At 34.6% G+C, this 20,693-nt stretch overlaps 2 protein-coding genes across 5 annotated transcripts; both read left to right on the forward strand.

The window, feature by feature from the left end:
• Positions 1-6,036: 6,036 nt before the first annotated feature.
• On the forward strand, positions 6,037-7,400 carry LOC123691969. Its single transcript, XM_045636568.1, has one exon. The coding sequence runs from the start codon at positions 6,232-6,234 to the stop codon at positions 6,934-6,936; it is 705 nt and encodes a 234-aa protein (XP_045492524.1). The 5' UTR covers positions 6,037-6,231; the 3' UTR covers positions 6,937-7,400.
• Positions 7,401-8,036: 636 nt separating this feature from the next.
• On the forward strand, positions 8,037-20,419 carry LOC123691575 (adenylate cyclase type 9). Of its 4 annotated transcripts, none has more exons than XM_045636019.1 (8): positions 8,037-8,252; positions 8,734-9,151; positions 9,248-10,251; positions 10,526-10,780; positions 10,866-11,237; positions 14,264-14,646; positions 15,798-16,001; positions 17,086-20,419. In XM_045636019.1, the coding sequence occupies exons 2-8, from the start codon at positions 8,865-8,867 to the stop codon at positions 18,898-18,900; spliced, it is 4,320 nt and encodes a 1,439-aa protein (XP_045491975.1). In that variant the 5' UTR covers positions 8,037-8,252; positions 8,734-8,864; the 3' UTR covers positions 18,901-20,419. The 4 variants fall into 4 exon arrangements, with proteins under 4 accessions (XP_045491975.1, XP_045491976.1, XP_045491977.1 ...); XM_045636020.1 differs by having other exon boundaries at positions 8,745-9,151; XM_045636021.1 differs by having other exon boundaries at positions 8,037-8,129.
• The last annotated feature ends 274 nt before the right edge of the window (positions 20,420-20,693 follow it).

The following is a 20,693-nucleotide window of genomic DNA, read 5'->3' on the forward strand; positions in this document are numbered from 1 at the left end:
TCTAATGGTAGGAGCTGGTATTGGGGTGCTCCGGCCCAGAGGTGCGAGCAGTACTCCATATGGGGCCGGACTTGAGCCTTATAAAGTTGCAACAGGTGAGCGGGTGTGAAGTACCGTCTCGCCCTGGCGAGCACCCCTAACTTCTTCGAAGCAATCTTGGCTTTGTCCTCCAAAAATCCACGGAACTGCACGTCAGACGTAATCTCGACGCCGAGAATGCTGATGCTTGGTTTGATAGTCAGGGGACTGTTCTGGAAGGTAAGTGGTACGACAAAGGGACTTTTCTTGGTTGTGAATGCGCAGACCTGTGTCTTCGCTGGGTTGAAGTCGACAAGATTGGATTGGCCCCACGCAGAAATTTCCTCGAGAGTATGCTCAATGTTCGACACAAGCTCGTTTCGATGCTGGTTTGTTAGTTCCAGAGAGGTTTTTGCTTGGCCGGCATAGTTCGTGTCACAAGTGCTGTCATCCGCATAACAATGAATGCTACGTATTCGCAACATGTCATTGAAATGCAGAAGGAACAACGTAGGCGACAACACACAGCCTTGTGGGACACCAGCGCTAATAGGCATAGATTCAGAGCATGCTCCGTCGACGACGACTTGGATGCTACGTGCCTGGAGAAAGCTAGCTACCCAATTGCATAACCTCTCCGGTAGTCCATACGATGGGAGTTTGGAAAGGAGCCCCCTGTGCCACACCCGATCAAAGGCCTTCGCTACATCTAAACTTACAGCCAGCGCTTCCCCCTTATTCTCCACTGTTTTTGCCCATCGGTGAGTCAGAAATGCTAAGAGGTCACCTGCAGAGCGACCATGACGAAAGCCGTATTGATGGTCACTTAACAGTTGGTTGTCCTCAAGATGTCGCAAGAGTTGACTATTAATGATGGACTCCATCACTTTAGAGAATAAGGAGGTAACTGCAATGGGCCTATAGTTAGATGGATCGGAGCGTGTGCCTTTCTTAGGGATCGGATGTATCAAGGAGGTCTTCCAGGATCTTGGGACAATACCAGTCGCATATGAGTATCGAAAGAGATGTGTTAAGACCGGAGCCAGCTCGGGAGCGCAGGTCTTTAGAACTACAGCAGGGATGCCGTCAGGCCCATTTGACTTATGAATGATGAGAGATCGAAGGGCTTTACGCACTGCAGATTGCGTGAATTTCACATCGGGCATCGTGCTATTGCAGTTTGAGATGGACGGTGGTGTTTTTCCCTCATCATCCAGCGACGAATTTAATGCGAAAAGAGTCGCCAAAGTATCAGCTTTTTCTTTAGCTGAGTGAGCTAAAGAGTCGTCGGCCCTGCGCAGTGGTGGAAATGACGATTGGCAGAAGTTACCCAGGATGGCCTTAGCAAGAGACCAAAAAGCCCGTGTGCCTGAAGGGTAATGTGTCAGCTTTTTACCAATTCTGTTGATAAAGCTTGACTTTGCTTCAGCGATTTTCCTCTTTAGTGATCTGGAGGCAGAGTTGTACAATTTCTTGAGATGCTTAGCTTCAGGATCTTCTGCAGCAAGAGCTTCTGCCCAGTTTCGATAGCGATCTTGCTTCGTTCGAGATGCTTCTCTGCAAGATTGCCCAAACCAGGGCTGTGACTTGCCGCCGACAGGTACCACAGAGTTCGGGATGAAAAGCTCCATGCCCTGAAGCACAACATCAGCGACACAGTCAGCACAAGCATCCGGATCTTCATCTGCGAAGCAGACCTGTCTCCATGGGTAGGAGGAAAAGAACGTGCGCATCCCATCCCAGTCCGCCGACCCATAGTGCCAGACACGTCGGGTAGTAGCTGGGCGAGACCGAGATTGATATGTGAGAGGCACTGTACTCTGTATAAGACAATGATCGGAAGATCCAAGAGGGGCTGCGACGCTCACTTTGTAGTTATCCGGAGAGGAAGTCAGAAATAGATCTAGCAGAGATGGAGTGTGATCCTCGACATCAGGTATCCTTGTAGGCGAGGGGACCAGTTGTGCTAGATCGTATGCCAAGGCGAAGTCACGGAAAGAACGTCCTGCATGGTCAGTATTGCGTGAGCACAACCATTCAGCGTGATGAGCGTTAAAGTCACCCAAAACCACTATCTCGATCGTTGGAATCTTTTGGAGCAGAATATCGATCGAAGTTTGAATTTTCTCGATGAGTCTGTCAGTTTCGGTGTTTCCGCTGTGTGACCTATACAGGCACGCATAGACGCGGGGTTGGTTATCGCAGTCTACTCGTAGCCACAATAAGGATAGGTCAATACCTTCCAAGTTACCCAAGCGACGACAGCAAATATCTTCTCTAGCGTATACACAAACTCCGGCGCGCGGAACAAACGTATGTTCCAGAACATAGCCCGGGTAATTCAAATAAGATGTGTCAGCCGGAGAAGATATTTGAGTCTCCGTTAAAAAGAGGAGGGCCGGCTTGGCTGTCTCGAGATGGTGGTGTACAGCCTCGAGGTTTGAATTTAATCCCCTGATATTACAAAAGTCCACTGATAGTAGTGTGGAACAGTTGGCCGAATGGTGGTTAGTTTTTTTACCCCTAGTGGAGTAGAAGCGCGGAAACTTGCCCCCCCCAGAATACGTGGGGCAGCCTGAGCGGGAGAGCTCAGGGAGGGATTCTCTAGGATCGCAGATACTAGTACCCTCCTGGGGTAATCTTCTATTGAGTACCGCTGCCATGTTTGTTGAAGGGCGATGGGGTTGGGCATCCGGCAATCTCACTAACGCATGCGAAACGCAAGAAGATGCTTAACGCCGGTATTACGTGAGATAGTGGTACTTCCCCGGACAAGCTACAGCCCAGTCGTGCTACACACAAAATAAATTGTATGTAGCTGTAGCTCTACCACTGTAATGTATAAACGCCAGAGCCTCGTCTGTTGTTCGGCAGGGTGCACCACGGGCAGGTGAGGTTGGCTTTGGCTGAGAGATGGTAGACAGCCATTACACCCCATATTTTGATGTGAGATTACGATTAATATGTCATTGGTATGTCATTTGAAAGTCAAAAAAAAAATAATACAGAAAATAAATTACTGCACTCACAATCAAAGATTAATTAAAGATGTAAGCAGAAAGCTTGTTATTAAGTCTCTAATCAAGTATCCATGATCCAGCATGTGTTTGAGACAAGAAGCTTATATCTAATACACTGGAGATTTCGGTATGAACATTGACGTGTAACAAGAAAATATTGCCCAGTTCATGTTTTTTATCACTTTCACACCTAACTTGGTATTGCCACTGTTAATACGAAGTTTTCCCAAGGCTACTATGTATGCTGTAATATTCTGTGCAAAAGGTTAGTTTTTGTACATGAGTTTCTTGATAAATTGCCAAAAACGTCATTAAGAAGCATTGTTGGATGAGACAATTATTATTTATGCTAAATAAAATAAGTATCTGAACCAATTATTAAAAAGCGATACTCCCTGATTATGGGTAGTCACCATAATAAAATTGTAGCAACTCTCACTTTGTCAATATGGCATGTGTGTCAAAAAAATTGCGTCGCTTCGAATATTTAAGTTAATATTGTTGCTTATATAATGAATATTTTCCGAATATAAAGAATGCATTGTATTGTGCAAAATTGCAGAAGCGTTTGGACACCGAATTCTGGCATAGAATTTCACAGGCAAGTGTATATTTACGTTATTTACAATATTCCTCAATACTCCTGCATTTACCTGTTTAGAATCATTTCAATGGCAAAAATTGTCTAATTTAGCATCATTTTAGTAAGCAGTCATGTTAAATTTGTTATTTCCCCAATACTTTATCATTTTTCAACAAGTTTTCAATAAACAAATTTAACAAGTAAGGTAACCATGATGACGAGTTTTTATGGATAGCGAGGAGAATATATTGTAATAACAATATTATGATGAAAATTTAGAACACCATTTTAAAGATTGTTACTAGTAATGAAACAACACACGACATCGGTATTGCACTCACATGTAGTTATAAGATTGTTCGTTTTTACATTGAAATTTATACTTTTTTAACTTACCTTATATTTTTTTGTTTTACGTATTTCAGCTTTCCAAAAAGTAAAATAAAAAGAAATATATGTGCCCATCAAGGTTACTGAGGATTACGACCCAGAAAAAAATACCTTTTGAAAAATAAACTTTGTAAAGTTAGCTGAAATTTGTGCAAGGCCGCTAAACAGTTTTTCTTTGATGATTTTGGCTTGAAATTGACCAGTCGAAGCAACGCGTTTCAAAAGAAGATCTGAGTAGCTTACAATTTGGTAAACAGCATCTGATGCAAATCACAACTTTCCTCTATTTACAAAGGATGCTAATGCTATATATCGGTTCATATCCAAGCTTTGTAGCCAAAAGTTTTTTAAAACTATCATTCTATACCAATTAAAATTGTATGTACCTATAAAGTATGACCATAATATTATAATATAAATACTGTTAAAAATATACCTTTGTCGTTATTATTTATAGACCATGATTTTTAGTTTTTTCTATTTTGAAAAATCCTGAATTTACAAACCAGCGTGGTCACTCAACAGAAAGAGACAAAAAACATGACTGACGTCATTCTAGATCATATTTTCTTGTTACAAGTTATTGGTCATAGTGCAATCTCCAGTGTATTAGATATAAGCTTCTTGGTTTGAGACGTAGACAGAGTAACTAATAGACCCAATGACGATACCTTTCTCACTTACACAAGAAAGAGAGCGAAAATACCATAACAAATGCATAAGACAAAGACACAAATACCCAATTTTTTGTCCCTTAGTGTGTAACCTATTTTTCAAGATCCGCAACTTGAGTTGCGAAACAAACTTTGACAGTTCGTGCCTTCATCGTGCTTGGTGTTCGAATTTTGGATATTATTTAGTAAAAAATCGATACGAGTACATTGAAAAGACGGTGAAATTATCTTAATATAGACATCGAAGTAAATAGAATGGTGCGTTGTCGTGTTATTGCATGTATAAGCGATAGTGAGAAGAAAATTGCGGGTGTGTCTTTTCACGCGTAAGTACGACTTTATTGTCCTTATTTGTAGTTTCTCAGTGATGATTATTTATACTTTAGCCTAAAGTAACAACAAGTCGCGTTAAAACAAGGAAACTATTAGCGTAATATCGATTTTTACATTCAATAACCTATAAACATCAACAAGTAAGTGTTGCCAGTGTCGGGAAAAATAATACCCCGATCATCAATAAAAAAATATTGATTTGACAATATGGCGAAACTCGAAAGTAAATGAATATGAAATCCCATAATAACCCAGTAATAACCCATAATAACCCAGCATCGAAAACATATTTTAATTTATTATTTCTCATAGTAATAATTGTGATTGACATAAAATTACACTTATAATTTTAGAGAACCTGAACTACCTGCGAGCATTAATTATTATTAACCTATGTTTATTGATTTGTTTCCAGATGATCCAGACCTACGTAATTAATGGATCGAAGTGGGAGAAAAGATTGGGTTCTCACAAAATATTGTAAAATATGAACAAGCCAATGAAAAAGTAAGAAATGTGTACACGAAATTAACATTGTTTCGTCATCAATAATCAATCTGCTTATATTTTTTTGTATCTACTAAATTGATTATAAAGACAAAAGAAAAATCTCGTAACTGGTTTTATTTAATTGCTCCTAAAAATATTTACCCTTTCCAAAACATCCGGGAGCTCGGATACTCATGGCAACATTCAACATATACATTGACAAACTATCTTTGTCTCAGTCGCGGTTACAGAGTACCTTTGTCTATTAGTTTCTCTGTCTACGGTTTGAGAGTAGTTTTTATACTTAACTTGGATTATTTATATTGTGTAAAAACCACAGTGTTTAAAACTGATTAAATAAACTAATTATAAACTGATTATAAATATCGTGTAATATTATCGTGATTAAATTATGTAATAAACTGATTATAAATATCGTGTAGATGCAGCCTTAACACAATTGCAAAATATTAGACATAAAAATGTCAAATTTGACAATTAATGAGTAATGACATTAATTTGTCACTGTGACACTGTCCAATCAGTTCAATGTTCATACGTATCATATTTTGATCTTATTTATTTTTTATTTATTTATTTTATTTTGTATTATTTGGTGACTTTCACTTTAGTTTCATGAGTTGTGTTGATAACAAGAAGTTATTACTTAGTTGTATATGTGATTATCACCTAAAAGAAATATCTTCGACGGTAAAACGATAAAATGATTATTTACCTAACTATTTGTAACATATTTTTCATTTCATTTGCATCTTCTAGCAGTATTAATCCTCCTCCAATTAAAACGGTTTCAAATAAAACCGAACCGTCGATTCAACTTCATGAACAACATAATAAAACGAAAATAATAATTCCAAGTGAAGGGGGTACACTTCTGTCCAGTCTCCCTGAGACATTGTCAACGGATAATCAGCCACTATTATTGAGTCTAGACAAGGACCAAGTTAAGAATAAAGAAAAGTCAGTTGTTGCCAGAAAAGGAGTAAAGTATGTGCCTAAAGATGATAGTAGTATTGAACATGACAACAGTATACAGAATGTAGATAATAAAACAGTTCTCATTGAATCCACCCTCACCAAAATTACAAGTAAACCACTGAGTAATGTTGGCAATGCATCTAGAACAGAGAAACTTCCCACTACTACTAAAATTCACAAACCGTTAGTGTTATCCTCTGAACTTCTGGACAAAAGTAGTCCAAATATTGAAATTGAACCAAATATGAAAATAAAGAAAATGAGTGAAAACAGTCGTCCAGATCTTATAATGCCAATTGTGATTACAATTTTAGTTGTACCAATGTTTGCAGTTGTTGGTTATATGGCTTTGAAAAGAGGCCAAGAGGCTTGGAAAAATCGACATTATAAAAGAATGGATTTTCTTTTGGATGGAATGTACAATGAATGAGGAGAATAAAAAAATCTACTTCAATTAGTTAATTAAGTTATTTCAAGGATATCTCTATCCGCTTGACTTGTTATTATCTCCAAAGAAATGTGGAAGAAAAGTGCTTATATGAAGATTTACTCATGTGTGAAGTATGAGGGTATATTTGATATTAAATTTTGCATTTATTTTAAAAAACTTATGTGGGATGATATTCATATTTTGATAAATTATATTAAAAATAACCTTCTTTAGCAATAATGTGGTGCTACTTAATTAAAGTGCCTTGGTGATATGGACAATATTTTGCTTGTTGTGAATATAATTTTTGTTATATTTTACATTATAATGCAAATTATATTAAATTGTCTTCCATTATAAGAAATAACATGTGATATACTCAAAACTAACATAGTGTCAAGATGGTTAGTTGGTTTTGTATGTTTTACACATAACTTTAAAAATATATTATTTACTCAATTTAACTATTGTTTTATTGACTTGAAACAATGAATACCATAATTATCAAATCAAAGATCCTTTCCAAAGATTACTTCATACAAAGTTGAAACTACCTCTATTATACTTGTATAGATATGTGAGAATTTAGATAATATAGGTACTGGTTGGAATTTAATGCTTAATCCTAAAAAGATACATTTCTTTGAAAAAAAAAAATGCAATACAAGTTTAAAAAAAATATTTTCACACCTGGGAAAAATTCTGATAATAACCTCGCACTTTTATTGTATCGATTGTTTATTATATATTCGAGGGTTAATAAATTAGTATGAAATGAGATGAAATCTCATAAAGAAATCTGTAACATAACCAATTTCAAGATCAAATTCGTACTTTGTACAAATGTTTACTGGCGAGTGACTAGTGAGTGATAATAATTGAGATGATTGAGACCACTTGAGACACTGCGTTTTACATGCAAATTTTTTCAAATATGTAATAAGGTATTTTACTTAGGTCTCGTATTACTTGCTCTGTGGTCTCGACCACGTCTCGACTTAGGTACTCTGTGACACGTAGATTTTTTTTATGACTTTGACACATACAACAATTGTAAACGTCACTTTAGACATTTAACGTCAGTATTGAAGTACTTGTTGTAGATGTTGTAGTTTGCAGAGGCACAAAAATTTCGCGAATACTGGATTACCTATTTACCTATTCAATGAATCTAAGCTTGGACAGTGCTAAGAGTATGATATTTTAATGTTATAGTTTCAAAAAATATTTTCTTTCTTTGATAAGTGTTATCTTTATTAATATAGTTCAATAAGGTGATTTCTTTCACAAAAATCTATAACCTTGGTCTTAAAATGGTGAGTTTAGCAACATAGCAATTATTTTTTATTTTAAATTAATTTATATTTTATAAAAAAACATTGAATGCTTTTTAATACTTCTAATAAAAGTCTGGCATGTTTCTGATAAATTTAATGTATTGTTTTAAATATAAAATTGCATTTTTAAAAATCAATTTATATTAGAATATTTTTTTTATATAAATACATTATGTTAATATTAATGGCATGAAATATGCTCAACTGTGTTGGTTGTTTATTTATGGAATAGGTACATATATTTAGATGAAGTGGTCTATCCTTAAACTTGAAGAATAATAGCCATTTATTAGAAAATATTATTTTACTGTGTGTAGTAAATCACTCAATATCGCAATACCTAAGCTAAAGGCAAGAAATAAATTTTTGTTTTAACAAATAGCTAATATGAGAATTTGTATATCTTTGTTTACATTTGTTGGCCATTAGTGATGACTCTAATGACCTAGATATCAATCAGTATGATTACAGAGCTAGGCGCCGCGACATCACTGCTAATTTTGAATTAAGTAATTATTTGTGAAAATTTTCGAAATAATATCCAAAATGTATTGAAAAGAATGGATTTTTGGTGATGCAAACTGATAGACAATGAGTGCACACAGTGGATGCATGGGTTGCAATGAAGCCTCTGAACATTTTGAATCTAAGCATGATGTTGAATGCTCTGAAGGAGAGGACGCTCAAATCAGATTGGCGCCACATGTACAAGCATATTTGGCACATAATAACTCAACAACCAATTGCTGTGGCTTTGGTATACCAATTGCTTTTGAAAGGGCTGCACCGGGAACATGGTGGAACCCTAGATTTGACTCGGAAATACTTGAAGGGCAATACAGAAGCAGCTCCTTTAGGCAGATAAGATTACGATTCCGGTAAGTGTATAGATACACTTTGTGTTACATATTGCCTGTTTTATAGAACATATTTTTTGTGTTGTTTACATTATAAGTTTTATTATTCCTTTTCAGATTTGCACTTTTATACATTTTGATATTTTCAATAACATGGTTTATCTACTTTGTGGTTCTTGGCTTGAATGATGTGACTGTGAAGTGGCCATTTTTATGTTCAATATTTGCTGGAGTCCTTTTGATAACTTCTGTCATGCTCTTCATTACATTCACACAAATATATAAGATTTATACATTTAGATTGTCTTTGATAATGGCACTCGCTCTGTGTACACTGAGCCTATCCCTTATTGCCCTCACCACTCAAATAGAAACTTCATCTCAGGTAGCCGATATCAGCCAATCAGGTCATTTTACTATGTGCATTGAAATCCTTTTGATAATATATACATTGACCCCACTGCCCCTATTTGCTTGTGTATCCATAGGACTTCTCTTTTCTATAGCATTTGAGACATTAAATGTGTTTTTGCACTTATCTGAACAAGAATGGCAATATCCTGGGATGCTAGTGAGAATTTTACTTCATCTTTGTGTTCATATTATTGGTGTACACATCTATCTTATGACATTCGTAAGAATGCGTGGAACATTTATGAAAGTAGGTCAAAGTTTATTGGTGAGAAGACAACTAGAAATGGAGAAACAGTTAAAGGAGAAAATGATTCATTCCGTCATGCCACCAAAGCTAGCTAGCTGGTTAATGGAAGAACAAGTGCAGGATACAGAAACTTTATCTAAAAGTCATGACCCACTTCAACCCAGAACATCAAATCCAGGAGCATCTGATATTAAATCCTTATTTAGACCATTCAACATGAGCTCTATGGATAATGTTAGCATTTTATTTGCTGATATTGTTGGCTTTACGAAAATGTCTAGTAACAAAGGGGCAGAAGAATTAGTGAATATATTGAATGACCTATTTGAAAAGTTTGATGAGTTGTGCTTAGTACATGGGTGTGAAAAGATTTCAACATTAGGAGACTGTTATTATTGTGTGTCCGGGTGCCCCGAGCCCAGACCGGATCACGCAACCTGCTGTGTCGAAATGGGTCTCGGTGAGTAACAAAAGCAATGAAACATTAAAGTAGAATTATTTTACAAACAATGTATATGTTTATTTTTCTTTGCATGGAAAAGTTCGTTGATATATTGATCGTAACATCGACCGATAAAATGGCTCAGTTGACCTCGATCTTTGTTACATCCATATGCTATAATCCCCTGATCAGTTTATATATTTACAGCAAAGCAAACAGTTATAAACTTTGGCGTCATAACTATTTTTTAAGTCGATAATTCATGATAAATTTATAGAGTTTCATATTGCAGGTATGATTGAAGCAATACAGGATTTTGACCGGGAGCGTGGCGAAGGTGTTAACATGAGAGTGGGGGTTCACACGGGAACCGTCCTTTGCGGGATAGTCGGGACGCGTAGGTTTAAATTCGATGTATGGAGCAACGATGTTACATTAGCCAATAAAATGGAATCTACTGGGAAACCAGGCCGCGTTCACATATCAGAAGAAACGAGTCGATTTCTCGGAGGCTCCTATGTTTTAGAGGAAGGCGAAGAAGTGTTCGGTGAGCGTTTTGTTCTAACGTGCAAACATTGCAAAGAAATATGATCAAAAATTGCAAGAATTCTAACTTTTCACTAAAATTGCAGGTCATAAAACGTATTTCATAGAGGGCCGTCAGTTTAGCTCTCCATACGACCACGAGAACTGTCTCAGTCCTTCCAATCCCGTGAACCTCCGTCTCATTATTTCCCCCGCAGCCTCTCCACAATCAGTCCTCTCTATCAGTCATTCGCCGCTTCCACTTTCCGCCAAGACTAGTGATGCATCGAGCGACGATAAGTCGAACAAACCCGATGCCAAATACTCAAGCAATTTCCTCTCTCCGAGCCCCTTTAATTTTCGCAATAAAGCCAGTTCATTACCCAGTATATTGGATTCGGATACAGAATTAGACGATAAGCGGGATAAAAGATTTACTAACGGAAACGATAACTCATCGAAAAGTCCGACGTCCATAGGTGAGTAAATATATTACTGATAAATGTTACAATATGTATATGTATGTATAAGTTATTATTATTTGATAGAATGCGAATTGTTTAATATAGGTTTTGGAGTTCTTTTGTGATATTTGAAATAAAACGCAGTTTGCTATTGGTATCATACTTCCGACTGAAGAATGAGTAACTAAATCGGATTCCGCTATTAAACCTAAAATAATCACAATACATATTCATTTTTATGTTACGTAATTTAGTGTTTTATATTTCTTAATAGTATTCCTTCTGCATAAATAAATCATAAAAAATGATAACACGTAATCTCATAATTAGTGTACTCATCTTAAATATGCTAAGTTTTCTTTCATAAAATGCATTGGCTTCAAAGTTTAAACAAATAAATAAATGGTGGTAGATGTGGTGGTAGATATAGTAAGAATATCTTTTCTAGGTTTCACTTTAGAAATAAGTGTTTAGATTTATAGCGGAAATTTGCTCAAACGAATAAACGTGACTACTTTGTTCAATAAGATGTTTTTAGTTGGGAATTGTGATTTCTGGTGGAAAAGGAAATGAATGATACATGATCGCTGTTTACACGCGCGTACTATATTTATAACGAATCGAATCGAAAATCTGATAAAGTCTTCGTGATTGATTGTACACTAATCTGCGATCAACACTAAATATAAGTAGATTCGATCAAAATAGACGCATTGCATCTATTTCTATTCAAGCATTCCTACTTAATGTTCGATTTAGACACAGGAACGCGTGCAGAATTCGGCTAAACAATCAAGTAGAATTAAGTGTACCGTTGACTTTTAATCAGGGACATGACCAATCGTAAAATCTCTTTTATTTGAACAATAATGTTACCTACTATCGGAATCAAGAGCAGATTTTTATTTATGAAGTCTTAGTTATCAGTAGCACAAGTCATGTTCATAGATAAGATATAGCGCGTCTTTAATTGCTAGAAGGTGATGCACTTTACTCATGACTGCTAATGTTTTTATTATGAGAAAATCCATTACATGCTTGTTCGTGAACAATAGTAAATTATATGCAAATGCACTGTCATCGAGTGCTCGTATTCATGAGTTATATGAACGTTTATTGTTTATAGCCACACAAATAGCTAGGTACTATAATATGACAACCTGTCACTGACCGCATGTTTAATATCTCCTTACGTTCTTATAATAAAGCTATTTGATGCCTATGGTATTTTTAAATGTTATTTATAGCATCAGTTTACAATTTTACAAGTCTATTTTTCATATAATATATTACATAGTTAGACGAGGGCTCTTATTATCTAAATGTTTATGTTAGGACAAGTACATTTACATACATTTTTATAAAATTAAATGAGGATGCATAGAAACCTTATGTTACTTCATATATCTCTCATTAAATAACACTAAAGATTCTATCCTCTAATTGGTACCGTATCAGATTACTGTAGGTACTATTATAAAATGAACGTTCATTCTGCATATTATATACAAGGTCTAGCCCTCCATGCTCCATAGTTTGCAAATATTCGTTACATACATGTTAAACTGTTTTTCGTGTAAAGTGCTCTTTCGTGTGACGCAAATGTTAACTTAACAATAATTTCGAACGTAACGTGGAACGCAAAAGCAAACAATATTTGCTATCCTCATAAATCTGTATCAAAACACTTGAAAATGACTCTCGATTTCGATAGATATACCTATACAATATACATCATGGTACAATAATTCCGAAAGAAACCAGGCCATGCCGCTAGGGCCTTCTTATATAGAGATGAAGGAGAATTACATTTTCCATAAACCGGGTCATTTGTTATTACCCTGGAGCGAAGGAGTAATTAATTAATTATTTAACACGTACTTGTAAAAACAGCAGCCGTGTTTCGATGAAAAATTCTTGGAAACAATTTTGTTTATTGATAATAATCAAAGCTTGGAGTTTTATTATTTCCTGTAACAAATGGACGTTCAGTGCAATGACGACACTTCGTACTAATTAAAATGCGCTATCGATAGGTACGGTCAGCATAAAAATATGCTTTAGTTTGCTGAAATGACAGTTTTGTTGGTAAATTGCACTTATTTGCTGACAATATAAAGTACAGTACTTTCCTATTAGTATCACGTCGTTGATATTTACATGTTAAATGATTGTTCGATCAGTAGCGTGTTACCAACTTGTCTAAATTATCGATAAGTGATCTGGTTTTTGATAATGTCTTTTTACTGTTTTGTAAAGTGGCTTTTTGATTTTGTATGAAGATAAACAATAATATTTTATAAAATACATAACTAACGTAATATCGTGAATCGATATTAGGAAGGTTAGGTTAAATCAGAACCTAGGGGAATTTAGCTACCTAGTAAATTAACGTAAAAATGACTACTAGGTAGTAGGTATATGTACTATGTTTATTTTTACTAATATAGGTACTTAATTATTTTTCGTGTTAAGAAAAAAATTAATATAATGAAAAAAATTGCTAGATTGCCAATTGTATAATAATTTACTTCGCATTTTAATAATCGATAACCATAAATGACACTTTAGAACACTGATGTATCTAAATATGGTCGACTTACTCGTGTGCATCGCTTTATCATCGTACAATTTTACGTTTTATTGTTTGGTAAACAGCCAATATTAGACATAGTAAAATTATGGGGTTTATGTGCATTTTATTTTATTTATAAATTTAAGTATTTCATGTCATGATAAAATTATATATTAGGTATATGTTATTAGCCCAGCGTATTCCAAATTTAATTCAAATCGGTACTATAGTTTGGCCATGAAAGCGTAACACTCACACATACCTACTTTCTTTAAAAAACAAATTAAATTTGCAAATCGTTAACAAATTCTTATGAGTATCATTAACTATATAAATAAACCGTTATATCAGGGGAATAAGAGTAATTGCTTTCATTAAGCGGGAATATTGACGTGGGATTTGAGAACTCGATAAAACGCAACTCTCGCCAGTTAACTGGAACTTGACACAATTATTTTTATTTCAGGGAGCTGCGGTAAATACACGAACAAAATTAAGCAGTGGAAAGTGCCCAAGTTCTTAAGGAAACACTCCGACACGCCACTGCATGAAATGAAAAAACAAAACTTTAGCGATAAAACCATACATTTCGTGGAATCCGGTGACGGGGCAATACAATCTAATAATGGTTATCATAAAGTGCCCATCGTGATAGAATCTCATGACGCGAAATGCGTCAGGCCATTGCAGAGTAGCAGTAAGATAAACAACATTCGGAATCAAGAAATGGCATTATTTGAAAAGGAAATAATTGATATTCGCTCATATTTGAGTCAATCTAGAAGTAATATGTCCCCTTTCGCGAGAAGTAGCAGCTACAGATCTCAATATGGAAGGCCTAATATAGAGGTTAGTATGCTAGGTGTTTGTTTATAATTAATTTACGTGATGGTACGATACAATAGTTAACTGAGTTTCCAGAATGTGAATGTGAACGTAGCACTCGCCTACTAGCACTCAATTATTCGTGTGAAGGTTGAATTTAATGAAGAGAGCTAAGGCTTTGGTATACAGGCTGAAAAAAATTATCAATAATATACAATATGTATAGGGTTCAGGACATTTATAAACCACAGAAGTAGACTGCCTTTACGCCGATTTTTAAATTCTTCTTTTTATTGATATTTGATTCTAATAACTCACTTATATAAATGTAATAATTATTAAGCTTAAGTATGCCATAAAATGTTATAAATTTTCATAGATGATGGCCATAAATATTCATTGAAATCTTTACGGCAGTCGGCACTTAGGCATAAATTAATCTCCATAAATTCGATAGATTTTATTTTATGGATATACCGCCTACCTACGTTATACTTTGCGTACTATGTGAATATTAAATAGTAATACAAGAAAATAAGATGTACCTAAGTACTAAAAAAAATGTATATATGTATTTTTTTAATTTTACATACAGTCACTTAACACATATAAACAGGATGCGTACATAATGTGTAATGTCCTACTTCCTACTTTCTACTTCCTAATAATATTATAAACGTAAAAGTTTAGTTCACACCGACACAGCTGAGTTCAGATACGTATCAAAGTTTGTAAAGATATATTTTAGTGGAGACTACCTTACCTTTTTACTCGAAATCGTAATTTTAGTTTACCACATTATAGATAATATAAATACTATAGTACTATTATTACACACATTACTGGTTACCCAGTTAAGACACGAGTAATGCTCGAACTAGTATTTTATGAGATGACTATAGGCTTAATAACTGTTTATGTTACATAGCCAATTAAGAGCTTCATATCTCTATGTATTTCTTTTTGATCCTTGCACACACATGTGCTAATAATTGTTTATGTTACGAATATAGTTAAGAGATATTTTGCTTAAGTTTACCTATGAATAAATAAAATAAAATAAATCTCAGGAGGACCATGTCCGAAGAATATTAAGCACATGGTCACAGATTAGATACTAGACATGGTCCAATTTTGCCATTGCCAATTTTTTTAACTTTTATTTTTGATCGCAGCAGGTACCGGTAAGTCGTGCTCGTAGTTCCACACTAGCTACGCAAGGAGAACTTATCAGGCCAAAGGAACGCAAGTTGAATCTTCCGATCCCACCGAACCAAGTTCGGCCTCCAGAAGACATAGTCAGCCTGTGCCCTTCGGTCAATAGTCGCAAGGATTCCGGGATACGGAGTACGAGCAGACGATCTAGTATACAACAACAGGTAAGATTTATGGTTTTTTTAACGAATTTTAGCTGTGCAGTAACTGATTTACGGTAAAATTCTGAGCGGTTTCGGCATGTAGATAACATAGTTTAAATAATGAGTAAAGTGTATTATGGACATTTATTCTTGTGTTGGTTAGGCAATTTATTAGGTTATCATGATATCAGACTTTATTCCCATAAACATGATAAAGACTGCATATTTTTTTCCTAGGTAGTACTTCAATGATTTTGATGATAGTTTCATTGTGACCAGAAATGGACGATAATAATATGTAATCGAGTGAAAACTTGACACTGCTATGTCAATTCAATTAATTGTTTCGAAGTACATACCTACTGGATACATACACGCATTTATACACATAAATAGTTTATTTTGATATCGTAAGATCAAAAACATGTTCTGAAATTTTAAGACATTTATAAATATTACTTATATGTATTGAGCGTATATAAAATTCGTACCTGATTTAATGTATCCTGCTTGTTTGAAAAGTGCAGAAAGGCAATAAAGACTTTGTACGTAGTCATTCTAATTAATTTAAGACGTTTACCTGAACATTGTGCCGTTACAAAATTATGCTTAGTTAAAATGAAGTATTTTAAAAAAGGTGACAAGAAGTTTTTGATTTAAACTGTTTTCTGTTGTAAGTACGGTGTTAACTTTATTGACAGATATAAAGCATAACCTTTGTTGAAAATAATAAAATAAATATTTGATAAGCAATAATAAGACTTTTAAGTTCTAATAATAGAACCTTCAGTGTGTTGGTCTCATTTGAAGCAGTTATCTTATTTCATATTTGTTAACGGCTCTAGAACAAATAGGTATCTTCCTTGTGTTATAAGTACATGAGTATAAACAAAAATAAAACGAAAAAAATAAATCATACTCCTCCAAAATGTATAAACTCTTGCACAATTCACATTGCATATTTATTTTTGTATCAAAAGAAACATTTCGTAGTATAAATATTTACACTACCCGTGAACTTGTTGAGATTTATATTTAGATATCTAATCATAATGAAGACAAGTCGTGTCCGTGTTTATCAAATGAGAATTTGTGAAAATTTCAGATTTTCGCGCTAAATCATGTTTCGTTGGCAACGTCCCAAGTGGATATAATGCAGCACCGCGTTTCCGGCTACTATACGTCGAGCCAATCGTCTCTCAACGACGTGCCTTCTCGAACGAGGCTCCCAGCGCCACTTAACGAACAACAAGTCCAGTCCCTACAGAAACTAAGAAAACAATCCGATCTGCAACTTATACGATGCGTTCAAGACAACGCAAGGTCCGGAATTAACTACTTTGTCCAACCTCCCCTTAATGGTTTAACACTATGCTTCAAACAACCAGAAATGGAGAGACTTTATCGCGATAAGGCTCACAGAAGTGATGACTGCGAAGACTTCCCACCCACCCTCACAACTTCACGATACAATACCGCATTAGACATTCTGGTATCATTAATTATATTCCTAATCGTTGCTGCTTCTATTGTAATAGTTTACAAAGAGTGGCGATATTCATTAGGCTGGTTTATTCTATTTATGACAATGGAGATCATGGCCATATCGTTATGCGTATATAGGCACTATTTAAAATGGAGGACGAAAAGCGACCCTGAAGATATTACGACTACGCTGAGAAGATCTGTAAAAGTTTTCAGGAAACTATCAAATTGGTACCCTTGGCATTTATCTGGGAGTTTATTAATAAGCCTACCCGTATTAGCGGTTCTAGTGAATTTTTCTTGCCAAAACACAACACTAACTATTTTAAAAGGCAAACAGTCCTTTTATGTGTACCTATTAAATGTGAGTATTGTACATTTTTGTAACTTCACACAAATGAGCTGGCTCGTAAAAAACGCTCTCGTAACTTTATATGCGGTTCTGTTTCTATTCCTTTCTTTATTAGGATGCCGCGAAGTAAATACTCAATTTTTAAATTCTGATATTAATTCACCTTTAAATCTAGTTGCTCAAAATAGTACAATTTTAAATGCTACTATGCTGTTCGAGGAATTGTTTGAAGGTAACAGTACAAATGTATTTAACGCCGTTCAACATGAGATGCATTTGCAAGAATTGTATTTAGATGTTGCGTTATTATTAATTTTAGTGTGGTTTTTGAACAGAGAATTCGAAATCAGCTATCGGCTCAGTTTCTATAGCAATGTGGTTGCGAATCGCGATAAACAGCGGGTGCAAAATATGAGAAATCAAGCGGATTGGTTGTTGCACAATATCATTCCCCGACACGTCGCTGAACAATTGAAGAATACGGCTAAATATTCTGAAAATCATAAAGATGTCGCTATCATATTCGCCAGTATAGTTAACTTTAATGAAATGTATGACGAGTCATATTTAAAAGGGAAAGAATACCTCCGCGTACTCAATGAACTCATAGCCGATTTCGATGAACTGTTGGAGAGGCCACAATTTCAACACGTTGAAAAGATTAAAACGATTGGCAGTACGTTTATGGCAGCTAGCGGTTTGAATCCAGACTTGAGGCAATCTTCACAGTGTCACGAGCATCTATATCAGTTGATGGATTTTGCTTTAGAGATGCAAAAAGTTGTTGAAAATTTCAATCAAGATTTACTCGAATTTGATTTCATTCTTCGTATAGGGTATAATTTTGGCGACGTGACGGCGGGTGTGATCGGAACGACAAAATTGTATTACGATATTTGGGGAGACGCTGTGAATATGGCTTCTCGGATGGATTCCACGGGCGTAGTGAAGAGAATACAGGTAGGAGAGGCTTGTATTCCTGTTTTATCGACTAGATACGACTTTGAACCGCGCGGTAGCGTGTACGTTAAAGGCAAAGACAATATGAATGTCTATCTCGTTATTGGTAAGAAGGATACGTAGGTAAGGGAACTATTTCTAAAGAAATGTAGCATCTGTGATTTAACTATTTATATTTACATTAAATATTATAATAAATTAATAATTGGTGTATTATATAAGATGTTTTGCTTTATTTATTAATTGCGTGCGTTAACGGAATGGTATGGTAGAAATACTCTGCGAACTTAATCAGCTATTTATATGTATTTATTGTTCGATCAGAGTTACGTGACAATTATTAATTTATAATCATTGTATAATAACAACAACGGAATAATGAATATGCTTGAAACTCATCATTGTTTTGTGTATTATATTATAATAATGTTAAGTGCTTGTGTGACCAGTGTTCTAGTCGGCTATCCTATACAGTTTTTGAGTATATTCATGTTCATATTTATTTATAGCTAAATGAACTGAAACATTTCAAATTGTAATTTTAAATCTTTCTAGGTCTATGTATATATCTGAATTGTATAATTTGTGTTCGGTCATCTGTGCTATATGTATATAAGAAATAATATACCTTGTTAGGAGAAATTTATACAAGTTTTGTATAATTATAAAATTATGATATTAAATTATATATTATAATATAAAAGTATTGGAATTGAGAAACAAATATAACGAATATTTAAAAGAAAATATTTACCTTTGTAGTAAATAGATGACTAATATATTGAGAATGTAAATACGCTTAGGGGATCTTTTCTTGGTCTGTAACAATTTTGTAGGGCTTCAATGTAAAGATGGATTGAGTGCTTCACTTTAAGTGAATTTGTAGACGATACACATAAAAATTAAGTTGCATTTGGGCTAATTTTATACCTTGAACTTTGTCTGCGTATGTATTTTTTTAACGAAATAATAGCTATAATTAAACCCACATATTTTTCCGTCATCATAATTATATGTTTATAGCTTTGGTTCACATCCCATTTTATGTCTCGAGAAACTGCTCTCAGTTTTATTTTAATAATTTTTGAATTACTTTCGAAAAAATGAAAATGTTTTTAAATCTTTTCGAATGTAATTGTAGAATGCTATGTTGGAATTTTACATACTTATTAAAATATATATTGTATCGTGGCCATAAATACACATTAATTTAGGTTTAGGCTGGTTGCAGAGCTTGACCGGCCGTCAGTGCGTACCGTCGGTCCTGACGATACGCATCAACAATGTGTATGAATATGACACTATACGCATGACAATATGCGTGCGTATGGTCGGTCTAGCTATGAACGGTTTTATGAATTTCCATACATATGACAAGCGCGACTGACGTACGCACTGATGGTCGGTCAAGCTCTGCAACCGGCCTTATACTTTTATTTTTGGGAAATAATAAATAATAGGCACAATATTGGTGGGGATACAAGTCACCACCAAAGGCACAAATAATTATATTTTATAAAGGTGTTTTAAGTAATTACTTTTTTTATAATTTATATTTTTATTTATCCATATTATCACTCATTATAAAGATAATTTCATTGGTCAGGAGATATAAAACATCTATTGATGTATAAGAATAACTATTAATACCTAAAAAAACGTTAAAAGGGACATTTTTTACTATCGTAACATTTTTAATAATTCTAAAATGTTTAAAGGAAACTTACAGTAGCTCAATTTTTGAAGCAGACATTTAAATTTATTTTCAAGGGCAAAGTTAATTATTCTGGGATAAGTGATATTAGTCAGTGGCATCGATAATTTTTTCTATATCTAACATTTGCATTACCTATACTTACATATAACTAAAAACAACGATTTTTTGCATCATATAGCGTTTTTGACGAAGCTGGTTT

This window comes from Colias croceus, chromosome 5, assembly GCF_905220415.1.
Source record: "Colias croceus chromosome 5, ilColCroc2.1".
Classification (NCBI taxonomy): Eukaryota; Metazoa; Arthropoda; class Insecta; order Lepidoptera; family Pieridae; genus Colias; species Colias croceus.